The following is a 25213-nucleotide window of genomic DNA, read 5'->3' as shown; positions in this document are numbered from 1 at the left end:
CTGCTTGCAAGACTGAAGCAGCTTGCAAACATTTCAGTTGTATCTTGTTATACTGCAATCGCTTATGGGAGTGCATATACTATGGAGGGCGGCGTGTCACTCTAGCATAGATGACCTCCCGTTTAGAGACAAAAATAGGCCGGTGCCAACGCTGTTGACCTCTCCTCTCACTTTCAGGAGATATTTTCGTCAAGGCCCACCGATAACAAGCAGCGGCAAAGGCTAGAGCGCAGTATAAGTAACATTTAGCAGTTTGAGCAGGAAGACCTGCTTGCAGATTCGTTAAGTGTATAAGATCTTTACGAGAGGCGTTAGAAGCACACATCGTTTCGCTGAAGCGGACTTCTCGGAAATCTCAAATGATGCTTATGTAAATAGTCAAGCAATAAAGTAACATTAGAACCATTGCTAGTCGACGAACACAACTCAGTTACAAGGAGTTCACGTGGCTCTTGAAGTTTTTTCACAAAGCGACTATACAGGGTGTTGCTGAGTACCCCTTGCCGAGGCCCACACTTCGTCTGCTCTCTGCGTTCAATAGTAATTGTAACCACAATTACTGTTGCAGTTGCAATAGTAGTATGGTTACTGGAATTACACGCCACTATATGGTGACGCGGAATTCTCTAGAACAATTCAATATTCATCTTTGTTTTTTGAACATTACAAGCTTTGTAGCAAGCTACTTGTCTGTGGAACTAAACACACGATATTTTCGTTTTGAGCTGAAGTCATTAGTGCTCAGAACCCTTTAATTAAGGCTATGTAACGCTCATTCGTGCTACCAGAACGCGTCAACTACTCCTCGCAGATGTTTAATTAAAGGAATGCCATTTGTTATATTACGGTGTTAGCTTAAAATAAAGCACAGTGTTCTTGATCGGTAGATTAAACAGCAGCGTTACTGCGGCATAGTTTGATAATTTGCGGCTATGACTCAAGGTGGTGGTGACGGTAATGATAATCGTGGCTGTTTAAGCGTCCAGCTTGGAGGTCTGGGTCGGCAAGTACCTTCGCCTGAGCGTCTCGCTTCTTAAGGTAAAAATAAGCTACCACGTGTCTATGAATTCAGTTCCGCACAGAAATGCGAGTAGAAGCAACGAGACATCGCTTCACGCAAGAAGTCAGGCACTTTCTCATTGCTGACAGTAACGCGGCGCCTGAACCAAGTGAAGTCTTTCTCTCCGTTTACTTCATCGTATTATGCGCATGCCCAAGCTTGAATGCCCATTCTCAGTGAACTTAAGCGCGACATAGCTAAGGAGTTAGGAGTATCGTAAGAAATAGGTACTGGCCAGCTGCACGCCACAAATAATTTTTTTTTCGCCATGAATAATAGAAACGTAATCCGCATGTTTTGAATGCTAGAAATTTCATCGGTGCCTGAGCGAGTAAGTAGGTTTTTTTTTGTTGTTGTTGCTGTAGTGGTTCCTCGTTTTCGTGATTGCCGTTCTCGAGCAGCACCGTTTTCAGGCTCGCTTGCAAGCTTTCCTGAACCTTCGAACATTGCTCCCTGTGAACAGAGATTCATTAACGCTGACAGCAGTGCAAACGGGCATGCAGTGAAGTCGTCAGGTGTTTTTTTATGAACGTAATCTCAAAGACAATCGGAAACACGGAAAACTCCGCAAATGATTAGCAATCACCATCTGATAAGTACAGAAACAAACAAAAAACATGCACAAACCAAAGTCAATACGCGGAATGAATGGGGGTTTGCTGTTTTTCTCCCTACTGCGTCGCGGACACTGGGCATGGAAGAGGTGGGGGCCGGGTGCGGGGCGAAGCGATATTTTTGGTGGCGGGGAGTAAGCATGTGCTTATCGGCGATTCCTCTGAGAGAGCGCCACCGGCGACCATGGAGCTAGCTATATATGAGCCAGATAATGTTGCAGCCTACAAGAACCGGCGGAAAATATTCTGCACCGAGTCGACATAAGCCTTGGTCAAAAAGGTATGCCTCTGTTGTCACTCACTTGGTTGTTGTTGTTGTAGTCGTCATTGTCACTTTTGGTGATTCCTAAACATGTAGACAGGCCCGTTTGTAAGCGCTGTGGCTGAAATTACTGCACTATGGATATTTTCGATGTTCATTCATCGTGCTTAGTATGGATGTCCAGCCCGTATTGTGAGATTTGGCGGCAAAGCAGACCACTTCGCTGGTGGCCTAAATATAACAAATCATGCCGACTGCAGCGGGCCTTCAAATTCCTTGTATAAGGCGTTCACTTGCGAAGCTGGTGGTTTTGGTAGGGATCCGATAGAGGCGTCTAGCTAAGCAGGTTGATAAAGGTGGTGCTTCTCCTGTACTCTCGTTTTTGGTTTGGTCCGCGTTGTTGTGTCAGCACGTCCGCAAAGCCAGAGGCGTAACTTCTGCGAAAATAACAGTCATCATCTACCTGAATGTAGCAGGAAGCGACAAATCAAACGGTCGATAGACTTCTCAAGAAACAAGCTTCGCTGTTGAACGAAACAACTCGTTAATGCACGGGAACTAAAACGATGTTTACCACCTGAGCGGTACAGTCATCCCAATATCGGGACCAAGGAAGAGACCGACAGTTTAATATGCATGCGATAGCAAACTCACCGACATCTCGTTTTCGTTAGAGATAACTTCGCGTGGCTAGTGGTCATCTGCAGTTTTCAGGGCGCACTAACAAAATCGCGAATCGCGCTTACTCTAAGTGTAACCTGAGTGCATCGACTCGGTCAAGATTTGGCCTGAGCACACTACCCTTTTCTGCGATTACTTCACGTATGGGTCTGCGAAAAAACCAGCTTGCCCATTTGCATACTGCAAGTACGCATCAATGAATCCATTTTTGTGGCTATGCAGAAGCTCAGTCACAAAATTATAAGTAGACCATCGACACTGAAAGGAACAAGTGAAACGAAGGTCTACCATCCTTTCCGTGATCCTCGCAGATGTTGAGCACGGCCAAATATATCTTTGATTCAACACCTCACCACTAAGTAGCGCCTTTGAATACGAAACCTTGAAAAGTCTGAAATGCTGACGACAGTTGACAGCGAGAAATGTTTGGTTAACCCTCGTGTGCTTCGATGCTAAGCACAACTTGGTTCACTTGAGCATACCTATACTGTAGCCTGTGTTTGCAACGATAAACTTTACTAAGTGTTCACCTCTAGACACGAACACCTTGTGGCAATGTGGGTGATTTCATTTTTTTCCGCAGATTTGATGCCACAATGTGAAAGATTATTTTTGAAGCAGTGTTTATTTTCCTTTGTACGTGATGTGAGCTACTGTCATGCACTTGTAACTGTAATTTTCTTTTCATTTTTTCTTCTCATCTCATGAAATCATAGCGTTCCATTCTTGCGTGTTACTTATACTTTTCCTTTATGATTTATTCATGTATATTTCTGGCATTATTCCCGTAATATTTTATTATTTGTAAGGCTTACGCTTTTTAAGAGCCTAAGTTATGGTAGGTTTAGTAGTTTTGGTAGTCGCCTTGACGACCATCGACCATTTACCTCAATCATTACCCCCGCATCGGTAAGAATGCTCCTTAGACGAATAACTGCAAATATCGACAGCGGTTGTGCTTCGTTCTTGGATTTCACTTTTGATGAAGAAGTCACCTGCTATGTGGTTCACATGGGAAGAAATACGAATTATGGTAGACAGTTTCCATCGCTCCCATCCGACCTCAGTCCTGGGGTCACAACCGCACGTACAGCACAGGAACTTTTAATATCCACACGCACGGCTTGCGCAAGTATTTGCTGATCACCGACCGCTTGCGAAGCTAATTGTTTTGCAGGGCCGACCTCACCAGTGGTTGCTGCAGAGGGTGACGACAGTGCGGCTGACTCGTGCATATGGCTGTAGTACCGACTGATGTTAACTTGTTTCGACATCTGTGCGCGTGTGTAAGTGCGTTGTGTCTCTGTTTTCTTGTTATCTTTCTTCTCCCCCTCCCGTTGTCTCGTTTCTTCTTACCTGCCTACTCCCTCTCTCGTTGTCCAGTGTATAGAGTAGGAAACCTCATTTTGTGCTCATGTAAACCTGCCTTTCTCCTTACGTTCGTTTCTCCCCAAACGTATAGGGCGAATGTGTCACTAGTGTTGTAAGAACAAGCGGTATAGCTCATCAGAGGGCGACTTGCTCTAGTTGGTGACCAGGAGTTTTCATTTGCTTGAGGCACTAATCTATCTCACCCGTTATGCTCGCTTAAAATGTATACGCGGGAGCAATTGCACACAATATAGCAAGAGTTGTCAGCTTTGAAAATTTTTTCACGGAGTAAACTTTGATCCCCCTAGGTTAAAACACGCTGGCGGACTAGTTGGTTATAATCCATGATAGAGTGTATAAGCGCGACTGAACGAGGACACAGAAAGAAACAAATACACAGAGAAAGCGCTGTCTCTATGTATCTGTTTCTTTCTCCGTCCTCGTTCAGTCGCGCTTATACACTCTATCATGGATTCCCGTAGTTCCCGCAGTATTGATTCGAACGCGATATTGTTCGCCGTTTTAACAGGTTCATTATAACTTTGCCAAACTGTTCAAGGGGGAGCTCCTCATGAAGTAGTGATGAATCAGTTGGCGACAGTGCATCGGTAGCCTTATACTAGCCCCTTCGAAAGAGTGTGCTGGGAAGAGAAGCAAATAGAAAAAAAAGACGCCTCTGCAAACTTCGATTATTCATGAAAGCGCAAAAATAACCGGCAGCACTCCACCACGGCGTCCCCCATAACACGTGGCGGTGCTTTATTGGAAGTTAAATACCAACAGTTAGCAATTATCTGTAACACTGCCGCATCATTCCCAGGTTTCTCGGGCGCATTAGCGAACGGCATGAACGTTGACAAGTCTACATGTTAATTGGGGGTAATTCTATCCTTCACTAACCTGGTTAATAGGGTGGCGCTATTGGAACTATACAGAACTGTGCACAGCGGATACTTGTACTTCCGGCGGTCAGCTAAAGTGAATATTATCCAGAAAAGTTTCGATATTCACCAGCTACTACAATAACGACGCACAAAGTGCATCGTAAACAAGTTGGACACATAATCGTTATCGTATTTAGACCGATGAAAATGCGACCTTAAGTGCCAGGATCTTAATCAGCAGTATGCAAGCACAGTATTGGAGAAATCTTTAGGGTCAAGTGAGATGTCTATATAGAAATGCCTGTGACTAGCCTGACCTTGGATACCAACCCGGCGACCGTTCAGAGTGGGTGAGCTCCCGGCACGTGAAAGCCGCGGCAAAAGACGGTCCTGTTGTGCTTTAGCTGCAGTCGAGCGTTTGGCTTGTCCAAACAGCAAATTTAATTTTTTTAGGCATCGGAGCAATCAATCAAGAATAATGAACGTGTTTGTCCCGGCTGCAGTTTTGCCATGTGCAGAGTCACTGCAAAGGAATTCTTCCACAACTGCAAATTTTAGCGGCAAAATGATCCCGGCAATGATGCAAAGCTTTGCGATGAACGAAAAGAATAGTAATAAACTTGCGACTGATAGTTCGAGAGTGAACGACGCGCGTCACCGATGAATGAATGTAGGGGGGCAGCCTTTACCTGACGCCATAATGTCACGCGATGTCTTGCGTTTGCTCTCGCTCTAGAGTGGCTGTTATCTTTCTCCCTTTTTTACGCCATGCTATCGCGGTTTGCATATGTGACCGCGTACTCGTGTCTGCCAGTTGTCCTATCCTGTACGGAGAATAACCACGAATAACTGAATATGTTCGTCGCCGATTGCAGAGTGCATAACAACGTGGCACGAATAGCACCACTTGTGATACTGCTCAGCGGCTTTCGCTTTGCCGGTTTACGCTTGCCACACAACACTTTTAGTCTGAATATAGTGAGCCGTTGCCAGTTGCACTTAGTGTAAGTGAGTCACAGTAACCTGCTTTCCAGAATGTTTTTTTTCTCCATCCACTGGTTACGTTCTTATATATAGGCTGTGGTTTGTAACCTTGTTTTGAATGATAACTGTTAAAGAAATGTTTATAGCGCCGATTGACGCCTGACGTTCAATGTAACGAACATCAAGCGAAGATATATAAACAAAATGGAACAGAACAATGCAGCACCTCCGGACATAATCCTGGCTTTTCTGTGTACAAGCCTAACTCGCTAACCACGTGACCTCGCCACGACGTTATATTTGTATATGTAATGTTTATTGTAGTGATTTTAACGTTATGCGCGATAGCTAGCTTCCATGCCCCGTACAATATACCGGGTGTTTTACGTTAAAGTTAGGAAAATTAAAACAAATTTCACCTGTGGCATTTAACGCAGACATACATATTCAGTTGGAATACACGAAGTCATATACATTACGTACACTGGAAATCACTCTCCGTAATTAACTAATTAACAGAATTTCACTAACTAAATATTAAACTAAATAATTTTGCGCACATATTGTAATACGCGAATTAAAACCAGCATTTTCACGAGGCACATCTACTTGGAACGAATTTTGAAACTAGCAGCAGTTTTTAGATGAGCGTTGTCAAGCTAGCCGTGAAAATGCCCTGTTGTTCAAATTCTTTAGCAAAACTCATTTTTATGCACTGAAGCTCAAAAGTTACCAGAACACCAATGAATTTCATTGAAAACTTTGGGAACGTGTATCTCTAAACTGGTGTCCTCTTTAGAATATGTTCCAAGTGAATATGACTATAAATGTCACCGGCTACAATTCGTAAATTGCAGTATGCGGCTTAGTTTAGAAGTGAAATAATAAAAGTGATTTAGTAAAATATTCCCTTTCATTCTTTTGCTCGAATAATGTCTGCCTTTGAGAGTAACCTAGCTCAAAAAGTCTAATTCTGGTACATGTCCCGGGAAGCTTAAAAAAAATTAATTCAGCGATAAAATCAAACACCCCGTGTTATAACCAAAATCGCATGCGAACACATGCCGGCTCCATACAAAAAAAAAAAAAAAACTTGCATCTTTTCTTATATCACAAGGGGCACGCCACGGGAATTGGGAACAATATATGGGAATATATGGGAACACAGTACACGCCACGGTAATTGAATAGCTGTGACGTTGCCAGACTGAGCACGAGGGTGCAGGTTGGATCCCAGCCGAGGCGGCAGCACGGCGATGGGGGTGACATACAAAAACGCATATCTACCATGCACCGGATGTACGTTAAAAAAGCCTAACCACTATGAAGAAATCATTGAGCCCGTAGCCAACAAGAGCCGTACAAAAGTGCGCTTTCATAAGCATTAAACTTTTTTTTGAAGACCGCGGCATTGTTGAGTGTTATGATCCAACGAAAAAACAATTGTTTATAAGAACGTTCTGTGGTTTTACTGTCGCTGTGTACATGCAGTGTTACTGTAGAGTTTGTCTTTGCTTGCATGGGTCTCTCTAATGTCACCGTGTTATGTGGCATTGCTCGCAGTATTGCTTTCAGAATTTCTCTGTAATGCCGGGATGTTATTTTGACTTTTATGTGGTAACGTAACTGCATATTGCATTTACCACCCTTTCAAGGGCCAAGGAGTAGCCGGGGCGGTATTTGGGCTCAAACGACTCCTTCTATCAATATATATATATATATATATATATATATATATATATATATATATATATATATATATATATATATATATATATATATATATATATAATAATAAAGAAACAGGTGGTGAAAATTAATCCAGAGCCCTTCACCACGGCGTGTTTAATCCCCATATCGTGGTTTTGGCACGTAACATGTTTTTATATGACGACATATGGGTTTTGACATTTGATTTCCATATGTTTATAAATGATTATTTGATATGGGGCATATCTTCTTTTTATAGGTTATACACGAGCACCAGCCAGTAAGTTACATTACAATGCTTTCCAAGGAACCCGAAAACCACGAGATTAAGGCTATTCATCGCAACACACGTGCCAGCATCAAATCACAGCATTGTTAGTGACAAGCGTGCAGGAGGAACACGGCAAACACGATCCGGTTCTCTTTTCGCCTCAACCACTCACCCTACTCCGGGCCCGTACAAATTTCCACCCACAGGATACATCCTCTTGTTCTACCGTGTGGCTGCTGCCTCCCCATTCATTCTGCGTAGAGGGTGTGCCAAAAGAAGCTTGGAGCCCGGGTTGGTTTTTACACTGGTGGTCACCTGGGCATGAAGCTCGCCACAAGCCTCACAGGAAACGTGTCCTAACTCACCCGTTGCAGTGGATGAAGCAGACGTTTGCCACTTTATATGGGCTTTTCTAACAGCACTTTCTAGCCTCCTCGGCGATCTTGTAAACCAGCGCACAACAATGCGAGCGCAGTAAAACTATAGACGTGGACGAGGCACCGATTTCAGGCAAGCGCTTACTTCAAAAGCGATGCGTCTACATTAAAGAAGGGTAAAAAAAAGGGAAAATAAAGGTGTTTAGTGGAAGTTAGCGCTTCCATCGCGTCTTCACACTGTTGTGGTATTGTAGTATAGGCTGGTCCGCAAAAATATTCCTGCAGAACCCATCTCATGAATACTGTCGGCGGTAATGAGATTAGCATTCATGCAGTGTAGTAACGCACCGTATTGCTGAGGTGACATTCATTTTAAATCAGTAGTGGTCCTTTCGAGACTCCTGTGGCTTCGGCCCTACGTGTGACATATACACTGTCTCCGCTATCAGCCCACTTTGCTAAGGCGCTCGCTTGCCAAGGTCGCCCATAAGCATGACGGCGTGTCGACGACGCAGTGACGACAATGGAATGACTAAGGAATCAAGTTGATGGAATAGCAAATGCGGTGTGACGGCATGATCACAATGAGATGGCAATTCTGAATCATAACGAAGTTATTAAGACGACAGCGTCACAACTTTCGGCACGAGGTCGATGGGATCACGGCGAGAATATGACGACGATTACGTGACGACGATGGTATGACTACTACCAGCTGACAAAGCTGGAACTATGACGATGATAGGAATATGACGGCACGGCGACGACGGTTTGACAACGTATGCGTGGCATTTACTGTATGACGATGACGCGATGGCGACGATGGCATGAAAACGGTGGCTTAATCACGATTGAATGACGACAGCATGATTACGATAGAAATGACGACAAAGGAATGACGTCAATGGACCGAATAAGGCCGTATGACGACGACGGCACGACGAGCGTCGTATGACGAAGCTATAATGCTGGTAATTGAACGACCATGACGGCATCACGATGACAGTATGATAATGAATGCATGACGACGACGACGACGACGACTATGACAGCGGTAAAAGGACAACGAGATGATGATGAGTGGAGTGTATGACAAGGATGGCGGAATGACAAAGGCATGGCGAATCATATGACGATGCAGAAATGACGACGATGGAACGAACACGATGGCGGTATGACAACGAATGCATGAAGACTATTTGACTACGAGGGTGGGACGACGACGGCATGACGATAGTCGAATGATGAAGCTGGGGGGAGACGACGGCACTACCACGACGGCCTCATGACGAAGGTATGATGACGAATGCTTGAGGACTGTATGAGGACTAGGGGGTGAGAGGATGGTATGACAAGAGTCAGATGACGAAGCTGGAATACGACAACGGAACGACTATAACGGCATCACCGCTGCGAGCAGATACCTGGTGGCCTACAGTATTAGACAACTTGGGTTACTGAGTGTCGGCTTTAGATAGATAGATAGATAGATAGATAGATAGATAGATAGATAGATAGATAGATAGATAGATAGATAGATAGATAGATAGATAGATAGATAGATAGATAGATAGATAGATAGATAGATAGATAGATAGATAGATAGATAGATAGATAGATAGATAGATAGATAGATTAGGCAAATCAAACCGCCGTTCTTTCTTCGGCAAGGCAACGTTCGCTACAGTGCTACACTCCCTGTTATGATTGCTGTGCATATATGTAATAAATGCCAACAAGGACTCCTGAACTCATACATGCCGCAAACCTTACAGCTGTAGCGTAGGCATCGAACATTAGTTCACATGGAAACCGTTATCTGAAAGGAACGAACGAACGAATGAGCGAGCAAGCGAGAGGGCAAGCAAACAAGCAAACAAGCAAGCCAGCAAGCCAGCAAGCAAGCAAGCAAGCAAGCAAGCAAGCAAGCAAGCAAGCAAGCAAGCAAGTAAACAAACAAAGCTCTCATCACCGAGATAACTGGTGAGTGAATACAGCGCTTTCACATCCAAGCAAGACCAAAAGGTCGCAGGAAGATCTAGAAGCGATCAAAAACCGACAAACAAGGGGCGCGTCGGCCTGGAGCCAACGTTTCAACAAGGTGACCGGGTTTCGTCAGGGCCAAGGTTTATCTTTGCGAGGGCTAGGATCGAGGTTATTTCATGTGTCCACTAAACAAGCGGCGGAGCATCGTCGAATGTGACGGTTCTTACAGGCCAGCATATTTATTCGTAAAAAATATTGAGGGCCTTTTCATTAGCCCATGTGTATATGATATTTCTAGAAAACAAAGGAAAATTAAACGCTAAGGTATATAGCCATTTATTTTATACGAGAGGACAGAACCTATGGCATAACGGCGAAGCGGCTGCTCACAACACAACTGGCTTCGGCGTGTTGGCTGACTCGACGACCGATGGCGAAAAAGACAAAAAAAGCCACAGAGAGGTAGCTAAAGAATTGGACGATTGAAAATTGAGCAAGATCGTAGAAACTCTCGATACGGGAAGCCAGGCGCGCAGACATGGAAAGAAGCAGAACGAGAAGAACGACACACACGCCGAATATCAACTATAAAGCCTTGGGCTTTGTTTTTTGTCACTGTGCGACCTTTTACTTTATAATTAGCGTTTGTGCTGTCCTTCTCTTCTTGCTTGCGTCCGTGTTTGCGTGCCTGACTTAATGTGCAATGCACAGGTAAACAATATTTCCTATTAAAAACTGAGAAGATGACTGCAGCAGTGGAACATCCCCGAAAAAGAAGAAACGCTGGCCGCTTGAGCAACGCTTCTCAAGTCACAAAGTTAAACCGAAGAAATGAAAATAAGGAAGAATAAAGGTGGTGGTTGTTGGCTCGAAACATGGTTCCTACCCACGAGGCTATGAGCCACATTTTGAGGCAAAGTTGGCGTTCGTAGAATTTGTGCGAGCTGTCGCTGTCCTTGCTTTCGTGTGATTTTCTTTTCGATGAATATTTTGATGTGTTGCACATTCACATGTTCATGTGTGTTAGATTTTTTTTATGTGAACTGCTTTCGTGTTATTTTCTTTTCGATGAATATTCTGATGTGTTGCACATTCACATGTTCATGTGTGTTGGATTTTTTTTATGTGAACTGTAGTAGCACAATGTAATGCCTATATCGTTGCAAGTGCTAACACCATCTTAATAGCTATAAAGATCATTGCTTAGAATAATGTCGCATGTTACCATGATGCTGACCAATATGTGCATAAACAATTAGCAACGCGATACAATTTCTTTAAGAAAAATATTGAATTTTCGCGTCAGTGAGTCACATGAAATCTCCCATTTGTGGCGCCATGGTCAGATCTGTTTTTGATTGCTGAGATAGTCGGCTCTACTTTATTTGGCTACCATGTTTTATGAAGCAAATTGACCTATACTACCGACTCTCAAACGTTTGCCTTTGGGTCGAGGCTCTTTTGAAATTCTCACAGGCTCCTGACAACGTTTCCAATACGGATTCATGCACTGTAAACCAGACAACGTAAGGCCACAAGAACCGAACAGAGAGAGAGAGGGGGAGAAATGAAGATAGAAAGGTAGCGGAAGTTAACCAAGGACGTGGCAGCTTGGCTACCCTACACTTGGGAAGGGAAAAAGTGAAGAACAGATAAGGAGAGAAACGAAAAATAGTAGTCAGTCATTCACAGTCAGTCGCAGAGGAATCTCCACTGTCACAAGCGTTCATACCATCCAGTGTCCTTCAAGAAACGCAGAAAGGCTTTTGTGGCCTCTTGCATGCAATAACGCATAGGCCATGGTCCAAGGATCTTTTCTTCTGAGAGCACTCTATATGGTCTACTAGGTTGAGTTTCACTTGAGAAGTACGTCGTTGAGTGTCAAAGGATGGGCAGGGAAACAGAAGGCGCTCTAGAGTCTCATCGCACCCGCACAAATTGCACGCTGCGTTGTTGGCCATTCCTATCAGGAACGAATAGGTATTTGTAAATGCCATGCACAACCACATGCGACACAGTGAAGTTGTTCCGCGACGGGAGAGTCCTGGTGGTAGGCGAAGTCGCAAGTTGAGGTCGAGATAGTACAAGCGTGAGTTGGTGAAACCAGGTGAATTCCATCGTAGAAGTGCGATGTGGCGAGCAACGGATTGAAGTTCTCGCGCAGCATCAGTTCTTGAAAGTGGTATAGGAACCCGCTGATGTTTTTGTTGAGCCGAACGCGCGGCTTCATCTGCGTTGTCATTGCCGATAATTCCGCAATGTCGTGGCCTTTCTCGAGCCCGGCATTATGAGCGTGCCTTATTTCGTACACCAGCTGCTCGTGTAACCCATGACGTAGGGCAAACTGCAGAGTTTGTAGGGCTGCTTTGGAGTCGCAGAAAATGCCGCAACGTTTCGGTGGCTGCTGAAGCACGTACTAGAGTGCATTTGAATGGCCGCAAATTCTGCTACTGTTAACGTTGTATTGTGCGAACATTTAAACTGCAAGGAGACGGCGTCTGATGGAACAACTACTGTTCTGGTAGAGCTGTTCGAATCGGTGGAACCGCCAGTGTAAATGTGTATGCGGTAAAAATAAGACTCGCTGAGGAGAAGCAGAGATGATTGCTTCAGGGCTAGCGGTGACAAGTCTGCCTCCTTAGCAATACCTAGAATTGAGTGGCACACGTGAATTTGCCGGAAACACCCCAATGCCGATATAGGGCATTTCGTAGGCTTGAAGCCAGATGACATCGAGTCATGGTTTCTCGTCACAATACCACCGAATGTAGCCTGTGGTCTTCGCGCTGGCAAATCGGCTAAATGGTGGGATGGTAGCCGAGAAGGGTGTCGAATGTGTGCTGTTTGCGTCTCACCGACGATATGAGTAGTGACCGGGTGCTCCAGTGCAATGACAATTGCTGCAGCTGTCGAAGAACATTCGGGAGGCCAAGACATGTCCGCAGTGCTGGGCTTGTACGCTCAGTAGTTCAAGGAGATTAGTCTTGCATATGTTGGACAAAACAGGAAGACTATATCGCAAAAATGCGAGAAAAAGTGCCGTGTATAGCTGCAACATGAAGCGCACGGATGGTCCCCACGATTTTCCAGCTACGAATCTGAACATATCCGCAAAACAAATGAGATTTTTCTTCATGTATGAGACATGCGGACTCCAGGTGAGGGCCCAATCCACAATAACGCCTAAGAACCTGTGAGCTTTCTTGCACGCAATTGACTGGGCCTCGATACATGCCGGGCAGAAAGACATCGGTTTTCGTGTAAATGCCACTAGTGCACATTTTTCCGCCGTCAAAGTTGCCGCTTTCTGTATCCCGACGCGCACTGGTGGCGTTGTCATGCCGGATACCCAGACGCAAATAACGTCAGCGTAAAGCGAGACATTAGCAGTCTGTGGTAGCGTTTCGGCGAGCCCCACTAGAACGAGATTGAAAAGAGTGGGGCTCAACACTCTGCCTTGTGGGACACCACGACTGGAGATATATCTACTTGTCGGGTCATCCTCTGGATTGAATATATCCAGAAGACAACGTTGTGCTGCTGAACCTAGGCACCTTAAGGCAGTGTAAGTCACCCTATTGGGACCGGGTAACGACGATCGCCTGCACGCAGCCAAGGCCGCTTGCAGTTCTTCCATAGAGAAAGGCACTTTCGTGCTCTGATCTCTCGCGATGTAGCGAGAGATCATGTAGCAAAAAGTCACCCAGCAGAACGAAGTCGCCAGTAACCTTCGCACAAAATTGTTCCGTGACCTCAAGCTCGAGCTAGACGACTTTGATGTAGAGACAGCGCTGTTTAGGCACGACGTTGTTGTGGAGGTGAACGAAGACCCTGAAGAGTTCTCTACACGGGGGATAACGGCTTGCGAGGGTACCGCTATTCGCAGTAGCTCTTTTATCGTTGGTCCTGAAGTTTGTTTATCTGACGCTGAACTTTCTTCTGAATGCGTCGGGCTTCCCTCAGGTCATAAATGGATTTAGTACACCTACATCGTCTCTCGATCAACCGGCGGATCACCTGAAGCCTCTCCAATTCTTGGTCGAAATCTGTGCGCCTTGTAGATGTTGCAAACGTCCGCGTAGAAGCCTGAAGTGCTTGTATGATCATGCTTTCGAGGGGCTTGGTATGATCATGTCTGCACTTTTCCTTGATCGAAATTCGGTAATCTTGCTAGCCTACCTGCCTTGAGAGCACAGGGTAAAGAGAACTGTCAAGGCCTCTGATAGTCATGTACGTAGGAATATGGTTGCTGCCATGAGTTTCAATGTCTGTGAACTATTGAACTTTGGAACTTAAGCTATGCGACCCTGATGTCAAGTCCAAGTAGCCGCTGTATGTCACTCCTCGGAGATAAGTCGGGCAGCCACCGTTCAAAACTCTTAGTCCATGCTGGGCAGCGAGATCAACAAGACTCGTGCCTGGTTGGTTGGTCCTGAGGTTTCGCCAGAGTGGATGATGGGCGTTAATGTCACTCATGATTATCCGAGGGACCTGCCGTGGTTGCTCAGTGGCTATGGTGTTGGGCTGCTGAGCACAAGGTCGCGGGATCGTATCCCGGCCACCGCGGCCGCATTTCGATGGGGGCGAAATGCGAAAACACCCGTGTACTTAGATTTAGGTGCACGTTAAAGAACCCCAGGTGGTCGAAATTTCCGGCGTCCTCCACTACGGCGTGCCTCATAATCAGGAAGTGGTTTTGGCACGTAAAACGCCATAATTTTTTTTATTATCCGACGACCTGGAGTTCTTGTGAGTATGTCGTTTAGTCTCTGTCGATCAAGTCGACGTGATGGGGATATGTAGGCGCCTATCAGTATGAATGAAACTTTCTTCTTTTTAGCACGGAGACACACGTATTGATTATCCTTGTGAGGCTGCACTGTTTGTTGAACATACGTGAACTCCTTGCAGATATACACAACTTGACTACGTTCTATGCATGATGAAGAAACAGATGATTCGTAGCCCGACAGTTGAATTGTCTTTGGAAAATGATGTTCACAAATTATGATAACGGGGAACTTGTTCGCAAATAAAGGTGCAGAAATTCTGACATCCTTGACTGCAGACTTTTGGCCTTCCATTGAAGTATGGAAGCGCACTTGACTTGTTCCGAATGACCGCAGTGGTTGTGGATGGGAAGCCATTTTGTTACTGTAGACCAGCAAGTAATGGTTCAATGGAATTCAAGACTTGCAGTGCGCATTTAGCAGATGGCGTTAGCATATTATCCAGGAGTGCTCGGATAACTCACCAACGACCTCAGCATAGCAACGACCTCGACATCTTGCGCAGATTGATTATCTGTTGTCGAAGTAGCACTTCACGGTAGTCGATTCTGCTTCTCGGCAGAGAAACAGAGTTAAAAACTGTCGCGATGCAGAACAGGACACGCAGACAAGAGACGATGACGAATAAGTGTTGTTGCTGGGGCGCTTCGGCAGCCATGTAATAGTGTTAGCTGGTGCCTTCAGCATTCGCTTTGCATAAACAACATTCGTGCTAGTCTCCACCTCGCAACATTTCGGTGGAAGTGCGGGGTACCAGCACGGAGCTCCGCAGCGGTCGCCGCGTGCGCCCTGACACGATGATCGACAGCCAAAGCACCACAATGACCGACCACCCACCTCTGGTGCCGCAGACTCTGACCTCCGTCGTGTTGTACCAGCCGCGAGACCGAGGGACCTTCATGGCATCGATGGCATGGACGTTGAAGACTGGATTTCCTGGCATGAGCGTGTGAGCGAAAATAATCGGTAGGACCCAACGCTAATGCTAGCGAATGGGAGATCCTACCTCCGCGACACTGCGCTAGCATGGTACGAGACCCACGAGCAAGACATAAGGAGTTGGGACGTCGACAAGCAGAAGCTTCTAGACCTCTTTGGAAAGCCTTTTGGATATCACCTGCCAGCGAAGAAGGAGCTATCCAACCGTGCTAAAACTTCAACAGCATCTTACATGGCATATATTCAAGATGTCCTCGCATTCTGTCGTAAAGCTCACAAAGCCATGAACGAGACCGGCAAGAATGGCTATATCCTGAAGGGCATAGCAACCTGCTTATCTGCAAGAACTATGACTCGGTGGCCGCGATCATCAAAGAGTGCCGCAAGTTCGAGCTGATGAAGAATCACAGCATTACGCAGCAGTTCAACAGGCTGTCAAATACAGCTTCAATGTCTTCGTGTGAAGAACAGCCAGGTGGGCCTCCTATGTCTGGACAAGAAAATTTGGCGCAGTTAATTCATCGCGAGCTTGAAGCCATGTCACCCGCCGTTGCTCGTCAGCATAGCCCAGGCAACGCATGTTCTGTATCGCTTATGCAGGCCCTTGTCAGACAAGAGATAGCAAATTTAGGCCTCCCGTCTCTCCGCCACATCCGTGAAGCCGGTGTCAGTCAGGACCGGCCCCGGCCCAACCACTGCTTCCCCGTTTTCAGCAGTTCCAACTCGCCGTCGTAACCCGGCCGACTGGAGAACACCGGATGATAGGCCGATTTGTTTCAATGGCTCGCGTGTTGGACATATCGCTCTTCATTGCCACAGTCGTTAGTCATCGCCCCAAGGTGGAGCATCCAAACCGACCGTCCAGATCAAGGTGCTTTCCGTTTCTTTGTGCGTCCCTTATCTACGAATACCGACAACGTACCTACGACTTTCCGAACCGGCCGGTCACCATCGCCCCTAAGTCGTCGGTCTCGTTCGCCGAAGGCCCACCGCTCTTCTTCCCCCGCATTCGTGCCACAGGAAAACTAGTCGGTGCAGCTCCCGAAGGTTACGCTGCGTCACCGACCCGGCCGGCAAATCCTCGGATCACATTGCCTACCCTTGCAAAGATATAAGACGTTGAGGTGGATGGAGTCCCAGTGAAGTCCCTCGTCGGTACCGGTGCGCATATGTCTGTAATGAGTGCCGCTCTTCGCAAAAGACTAAGAAAGGGCCTCACGTCTGCCGTACCGTGCACAGTGCGCGTCGCCGACGGCAGTACGCCACCGGTTGCCGGCATGTGTAAAGCACGAGTAACGATTTCCAGCCAGCAAATCATCGTCTTATTTATTGTGTTAGAGCACTCTCCGCATGACCTGATTTTGGCGCTGGAGTTTCTTTCGACCTCTTCTGCCCTAACAGACTGCGCTAGAGATGTCGTGCGGCTGGACCTTCCTTGTGACAGCTACTTTGTTTTTGATGAACATCCTCCGTCCCTGTATCCTGCAGAATTAGCTCAATTGCCGCCTCAAGCCTCTACTACTGTACCTTTTAACGCTCGACCACATGTTCCTGATGGCGACTACATCGTATCTCCGCTTGTCGAAGTTATTCTACAGCATGGCATCGCGGTCCCATGTACCCTTGTCACCACTGTCGATAATTATACTTGGCTTCACGTTCTCAACTTTGGGTCTGTTGCACATGTTCTCCCCGGTAACATGACAGTGGCCCATCTGACACCTGTGCTCGAGTACGAGATATCTCCGCTCGCGCCCACTATTTCTGCCTTTGTCACGTCACGTGTTCTCGTTCGGCTCCGTCACCCTGCCACGACGTTGATAAAATAATCGCTTCCTACCTTTCTCCAGCTCAAACTGAAGACCTTAGGCGCATAATGTTCAGTCACGACGATATTTTTGATTCAGATGAACGCCCGCTCGGCCAGACAGCCGTAGTCACTCGTCGGATTCACACCGACGACGCAAGTCCCGTTTATCGCCACCCCTACCGCATGTCTGCAGCAGAGCGCAGCATCATTCAAAGCGAAGTGGCGAAGATGCTGAAGAACATCATCGAGCCTTCCGCTAGCCCGTGGGCCTCACCAGAAGTCCTGGTCAAGAAAAAAAGACATCTGGAGATTTTGTGTTGATTATCGCCATCCCAAGACGACCACCAAGAAGGACATGTATCTATAGCCTCGTGTCGACGATGCACTTGACTGTCTACATGGGGTGAAATATTTTTCATAGACTCACATCCGCTCGGGCTAATGGCAGATCGCTCTTGATGAGAAGGATCGCAAGAAGACAGCCTTTATCATGCCCTGGCGACGTTCGTGGTAATGATGGACAGCCTTCTCGGAGGCCTGAATTGGACCATCTGTCTGTGTTATCTCGACGACGTAATCGTCTTCGCTCCAACCTTTCAATTTCACATTGAGCGTCTCGCGACTGTCCTTGCTACGTTTCGCGCTGCGAAACTTCAGCTCAACTCGTCGAAGTGTCACTTCGGTCGTCGTGAAATCACCGTTCTCGGACATCTTGTAAACGCCAATGGAATTCAACCTGACCCGGCCAAAGTTCGAGCCGTGCAAGACTTTCCTGTGCCATGCTCGCAGCTTCATAGGCTTATGCTCGCACTTTCGTCGCTTTGTTAAAAATTTGGTGACATTGCGCGCCCTCTCACCGAGCTTTTAAAGAACGACGTCGCCTTCGCGTGGGGACAGCGGCAGACCGAATCCTTCACAGCACTCATCAGACTCTGGACGATCTCCCCAATTTTGGCCCATTTTGGCCTTTCAGAACCGACAGAAATTTGTACTGATGCTAGTAGTCATGGCATTGGCGCTGTTCTTGCTCAGATTCAGCGTGGTCAAGAGTGCGTTATAGCTTACGCAAACCGTCTTCTCTCCACGGCCGAACGTAACGATTCTATCACGGAGCGAGAGTGCCTATTGCTGGTTTGGGCGATCGCGAAGTTTCTCCCATACATATTTTGTCGCTAATACCGCGTAATTACCGACGACTACGCGGTATGCTGGCTCTCCTCGTTGAAGGACGACCCTACAGGGCGTCTTGGGCGTTGGGCATTCCGCTTGCAGGAATACACTTTCTCTGTAGTGTACAAATCCGGCCGTTTATATCAGGACGGCTACTGCTTGTCCCGCCACCCTGCCGACCCACCGGAAGCCACAGACCTCGAATCCGACGCCAGCGTTATGTCCATCTCAGGCTTCCTCAACACAGGCGATGAAAAGCGCCGTGATCCCTTTCTGCGAATCATCATAGATCGGTTAAGCTCGCCAAATCCTTATCCTTCCCTGCATCTCTTCTGTATGTCCGATGGAGCCCTGTACAAACGCAACTTGCGCCGTGATAGTTGAGACTTTTGGCGTGTCCGGTATTCCGGCAAGAGCGGGCGGTTTGCCGGTTTAGCGGAGGCGTAAACGTAAGCGGCCAGATTGGTGGCGCCAGCTGGTGGCGCAAAGCACAACCGCACAAACACAGCGCTAATTAGTATATTTTGCTTAGCTGCTGGTGTAAATTTTCGACAGTGACGTAATCGTGTTCACAATTACGCCGCTGCCAAAAATTTGCACGAGTAGAGAAGCAGGATATAGTGGGTTACTGCAGTTTTAGCTCTGTGTTTGTCTGGTTGAACTCTACGCCAGCAGGCGGCTGCACCGCTCTGGCCGCTCACGTTTACGCCCCTGCAAACCGGGCAATCTGCCCAAACCGCTCCCGTTTACCAGAATAGCGGACAAGCTAAAGGTCTCTACTGTTGACCTACTGCTGGCCGTACCGGAGCACCTTCAACGCACCGTGCTTCAACTACTCAATGACGCGCCCACCTCTGGACATTTCGGTGTTACTTGCGCCTTTCACCGAGTCCGGCGCCGTTTCTCGTGGCCCGACCTCTACCGCTCTGTGCGCCGGTATGTGACTGCTTGCGACCTGTGCCAACGCTGGAAGCCCACTCCCATGTCTCCAGCTGGGCTTTTACAACCAATCGATATTCCCACAGGGCGTTTCTTTCGCGTGAGACTCGACCTACTTGGCCCTTTCCCTTCCTCATCCAAGGGCAACAAACAGGTTGCAGTTGCAACCGATTACGGCACGCGTTCCGCCATTACGGCAGCTCTGCTACAAGTTGTGCCGCTGACGTCGCAGATTTCCTCCTACACAACACCATCTTGCACCACGGTACTCCACGTCAGCGCCACGTCGATCGCCGACGTTACTTCTTGTCAAAGATAACTGATGATTTTCTCCGCCTATGATCTACTGAACATCAAATAGCCACTGCTTACCATCCATAGACTAACGGTTTCATAGAGCGATTGAACAGAACGCTCACGAACATGCTAGCTATGCGCGTTTCTCCAGACCACCAGGACGGGGACATCGCCCTGCCATACGTCACCTTCGCGTACAATTCATGACACTGCAGGTTACTCAGTGTTTTATCTACTGTTTTGTCGTGAACCCGTTTTGCCACTGGACACTGTACTTCCACAAGTCACATAGTCGCACACTGCTTATGCCCGCGATGCGATTTCTATGGCAGCACAGGCCCGCCAGAATGCCCGCCGCTCGCCTTATTTATTATCAGGCTGCCCAGAAGTCCCATGACGATACGCATCATAGGGGCGTGCAGTATTTACCTGGCTCCCTCGTGCTCCTGTGGTCACCATTTCGTCGTGTGGGCCTATCGGAGAAACCTCTGTCGCGATATTCAGGTCCCTACCGAACCCTGCAACAGCTTTCAGATGTGACATACGAGATTGCTCTCGAAGAGCCAGGCCCGTCATCCGCACAGCCAAGAACCGATGTTGTTCATATCTCCTGTTTCAATTCCTACGTGCGTGCCTTTGCTGGACTATAATCGCTTGCGTCGGGTCAGCGCTCCAACTCAGGCGGCTTAGTGTCACGATGTAGAACAGGACGTACAGACAAGAGGCGATGACGAAGAAGTGTTGTTCTTTCTGGCTTCGGCCGCCATGTTATAGTGTCAGTGACGAGAGAGGCGACGCCAACAGCGTTTGTGTCAGCAGGGTGGATGAGGTGATGTTCGGAGCTTATATAAGAGGCGTTCGCTGAATAAAAAGGGTCTCCTCGATCACCCGATAGACAGAGTCCTGACTGCGTTCTTGGGACACGGGGTCTCATCGCGACACCTTCAGCATTCGCCTTGCATAAACAACATTCATGCTTGTCTCCGCCTCGCAAACAATACTAAGCGATATGTTCATCTCCTAGCAGTTTTATATGTCACTTGCTCCCTCCGTTCGATGAGTAAGCCGTTGTTCCTTGCCATAAAAGAAAGTGAGCTGACGTCCTCTTAAATCATATGAGGAAGCAAAAGCCACTAATCTTGTTCGATAATATTGGTGCTTCTTCTCTTCGCGTTGATCTGTATCAAATCCGATCTGTATCAATACTTATCTGTTCACGTGGATGAGTCGTTATGATTGCCATGCCAAACTGCTCATTCTGTTTTTTGATAAACGACGCTCATGTAAGCTGCGACTTTGGGTCTGCACCCGCGTTCTCCATGACCTCTCTCGAGGCTCCGTGGAATCTGCGAATCCGAGTTCCAGAAGAAACTCGTACGCTGAATGTCTTCTGAATGATTCGTCATTGAGTGAAACAACACGACCGTTTCAATTTTCATTGAACGCATGTTTCCTCGGAACCAACCTTAACGTCACTAGTAAGCGACATTTGCATGCTGCGTGCAGGTCCGCCATGGCTCGAGCAGCCCTCTTGGTTTTCGCGGTCCTCGTCGCCATCGTGGCAGTGCAAGCGGGTACGTATGTGCTTCTCGTGCACACATAAAGCATAGAGCAAGGTAACTGAAGAGATCAACACATAAAGTGAGAATTATATAAACAAATCTAGTTAAACGAAACGTGAGCTGAACTGACATTTTGTAGTGGCGATGAATTGGGCTTGTTCATGGAAGTTCATTATCCTTGCGCTGTGTACAGCGCAAGTTGAAGGGGACGAACGTGCTTGCCTTCCTGGTCGGCGTTCCTGTCGTTTCCTTTAGTTTGTGCTCTAGGCAGCACAATAACAATGAATTAACTAAATTACGAAGCGGCATATTGATGTAAAAAAATGTTAGGGTACGACATAATCATTCAATAAATGATATGCAAACGCAGGTGCAATAAGTGAAATATTATATAAAACCAAGATATAAAGCGAAGGAAACTGGGCAATTTCAATTTTCTTGAAGCTTGATTGCGGCAAACACCCTTTAGAATGCTCAACGGAGGGTCACGTGGGCAAGTGCCAAAGCAGCTTAGCTCTGTGAAATTGTTTACGTTGACAAAGTTGTCTCAATCAATAGCTCTCTATGCTATTCTTACACGAGCAGGGCAAGCTGCATTGTAACAGACGCCGCCGTAACGCAATCGGTCGAGCCCCACACGCGTTATGCTGAGGTTGTGAATTCGGCTCCGACAAGCGGGAAGTTGCATCTTCCCACATTTTCATTTCCCTTTTTCTTACTAATTCTACAATTTAATACTAAAACACAGTTGATTTTTTTCCTCGTCCTTTCGTGGGTAACAGTGCCTGCTGGCTCTGTGTATTTAAAAGGTACTTCACACGTGCTCCACCATGCCTAAATTTGGGCGCAGCCGTGCTGAAGGTCGGTCCGCCAACCGCGAAGACCTCGGTCGATGCGTCGGCGGCGGCGGAGGCTGCGCGCCGCGAGCGCCTGGTGGACGAGATCCGGCGGCAGCAGGAGCTGCTCGAGCTGTCGGCCGACCACCTGGGTGACGACACCGAGGAACACCGGTTCCGCCGACTCCTCGAGAAGTTCGTGTACGCGCTTAACGTGCGCACTATCATCGGCGCCATGCGCGACACGGTAGGGACGCTCCGATGCACTGCCTTTGAAAGTCATAAGCAATTGCATGGTCAAGGCCTTTATTGTTGATCATGTTCTCTTTAACGTTTGCCATTTAGTGATGTTGGCATATCATTTTTATTTCGCCCTCACTTTTGTCTGGGTACACGTATAAGGTGGCTTTTAATGCGATTAAGACTATCATGCTTTACGAATCTATCTATCTATCTATCTATCTATCTATCTATCTATCTATCTATCTATCTATCTATCTATCTATCTATCTATCTATCTATCTATCTATCTATCTATCTATCGATCTATCGATCTATCGATCTATCAATCTATCTATCAATCTATCTATCTATCTATCTATCTATCTATCTATCTATCTATCTATCTATCTATCTATCTATCTATCTATCTATCTATCTATCTATCTATCTATCTATCTATCTATCTATCCAACTATCTATCCAACTATCTATCTATCTATCTATCTATCTATCTATCTATCTATCTATCTATCTATCTATCTATCTATCTATCTATCTATCTATCTATCTATCTATCTATCTATCTATCTATCTATCTATCTATCTATCTATCTATCTATCTGTCTAACTGTCTGTCTGTCTGTCTGTCTGTCTGTCTGTCTGTCTGTCTGTCTGTCTGTCGGTCGGTCGGTCGGTCTGTCGGGCTGTCCGTCTGTCCGTCTGTCTGTCTGTCGCGCCATCTTGGGTCACTGGGATGTTCTCGGTCTCATGGGTTTCACTCACTGGGCTGCTGTGCTGAGGGAACCGGGCTGACCAACTCGCGTCGCTGCGTATGGGCTATTGTAAATGCGGTACACTTCAATAAACCTCTCTGACTCCAATTTCGTTCACTGGGTATGTGAGCTATTAAATGAACCTATCTGACACCAAGTTAGTTCATTCGGTATATGCCGCTCTTCAGTGGCAAGAGAAAGAAAATTAGGATTTCTCCAGTGCTGGGCGGAATCAAATTCGCGTCACATACGCATATATTCAGACAATATTGTTTGAATATACAGGGTGTCCCAACTCTCATGCACCAATATTTAAAAATATGCCAATGCTACGCAGCTGTACAGAACCAAGGAAATGTTGTTTGCCGTCGCTTGGAGATACCAATACTATTTCTTACATACCGCCTAGCTACACAGTTAGTCTTAATTAGTCAGCTTCTCAAATATTTTAATTAGATGAAAAGTGTCGATGAGAAAATTTTAGAGCAGAATGAAAAACTCCTGATACAGCTTTCTATTGCTCGATACGTGCTACATAAGAGTGCTTTTCCGAGCGTGAAAGAAGCCCGAGAATACACTCAAAGGCGACCATTCGCGCGGCAATTTTGCGTGTATTCGCGGGCATCTTTCACGCTCGCAAAAACACACTTCATCATCATCATCATCAGCCTAGTTACGCCCACTGCAGGGCAAAGGCCTCTCCCATACTTCTCCAACTACCCCGGTCATGTACTAATTGTGGCCATGTTGTCCCTGCAAACGTCTTAATGTCATCTGCCCACCTAACTTTCTGCCGCCCCCTGCTACGCTTCCCTTCCCTTGGAATCCAGTCCGTAGCTCTTAGTGACCATCGGTTATCTTCCCTCCTCATTACATGTCCGGCCCATGCCCATTTCTTTTTCTTGATTTCAACTAAGATGTCGTTTACCCGCGTTTGTTGCCTCACCCAATCTGCTCTTTTCTTATCCCTTAGCGTTACACCCATCATTCTTCTTTCCATAGCTCGTTGCGTCGTCCTCAATTTCAGCAGAACCCTTTTCGTAAGCCTCCAGGTTTCTGCCCCATATCTGAGTACTGGTAACACACAGCTGTTGTACACTTTCCTTTTGAGGGATAGTGGCAACCTACTGTTCATGATTTGAGAATGCCTGCCAAACGCACCCCAACCCATTCTTATTCTTCTGGTTATTTCAGTCTCATGATCCGGATCCGTGGTCACTACCTGCCCTAAGTAGATGTATTCCCTTACCACTTCCAGTGTTTCGCTACCTATCGTAAACTGCTGTTCTCTTCCGAGACTGTTAAACAGTATTTTAGTTTCCTGCAGATTAATTTTCAGACCCACCCTTCTGCTTTGCCTCTCCAGGTCAGTGAGCATGCATTGCAATTGGTCTCCTGAGTTACTAAGCAAGGCAATATCATCAGCGAATCGCAAGTTGCTAAGGTATTCTCCATCAACTTTTATCCCCAATTCTTCCCACTCCAGGCCTCTGAATACCTCCTGTAAACATGCTGTGAATAGCATTGGAGATATCGTATCTCCCTGTCTGACGCCTTTCTTTATAGGGATTTTGTTGCTTTCTATGTGGAGGACTACGTTGGCTGTGGAGCCGCTATAGATATCTTCCAGTATTTTTACATATGGCTCATCTACACCCTGATTCCGTAATGCCTC

At 46.7% G+C, this 25213-nt stretch overlaps 1 protein-coding gene across 2 annotated transcripts in view; it reads left to right on the top strand.

The window, feature by feature from the left end:
• Positions 1-25213, top strand: part of LOC126522606 (uncharacterized) — a 38708-nt gene that overhangs the window by 266 nt on the left and 13229 nt on the right. The window contains exons 1-3 of one of the 2 annotated variants that reach the window (XM_072288828.1): positions 1851-1954; positions 21652-21719; positions 22558-22790. In XM_072288828.1, coding sequence (XP_072144929.1) covers positions 1875-1954; positions 21652-21719; positions 22558-22790 — 381 coding nt within the window. In that variant the 5' untranslated portion in view covers positions 1851-1874. Of the gene's footprint in view, positions 1-1850; positions 1955-21651; positions 21720-22557; positions 22791-25213 lie in introns of those variants that run through there. The other variant, XM_050171377.3, reaches the window with a different exon arrangement.

The sequence above is a fragment of the Dermacentor andersoni genome, chromosome 6, assembly GCF_023375885.2.
Source record: "Dermacentor andersoni chromosome 6, qqDerAnde1_hic_scaffold, whole genome shotgun sequence".
Classification (NCBI taxonomy): Eukaryota; Metazoa; Arthropoda; class Arachnida; order Ixodida; family Ixodidae; genus Dermacentor; species Dermacentor andersoni.
This window is presented reverse-complemented; position numbering and strand designations above follow the sequence as displayed.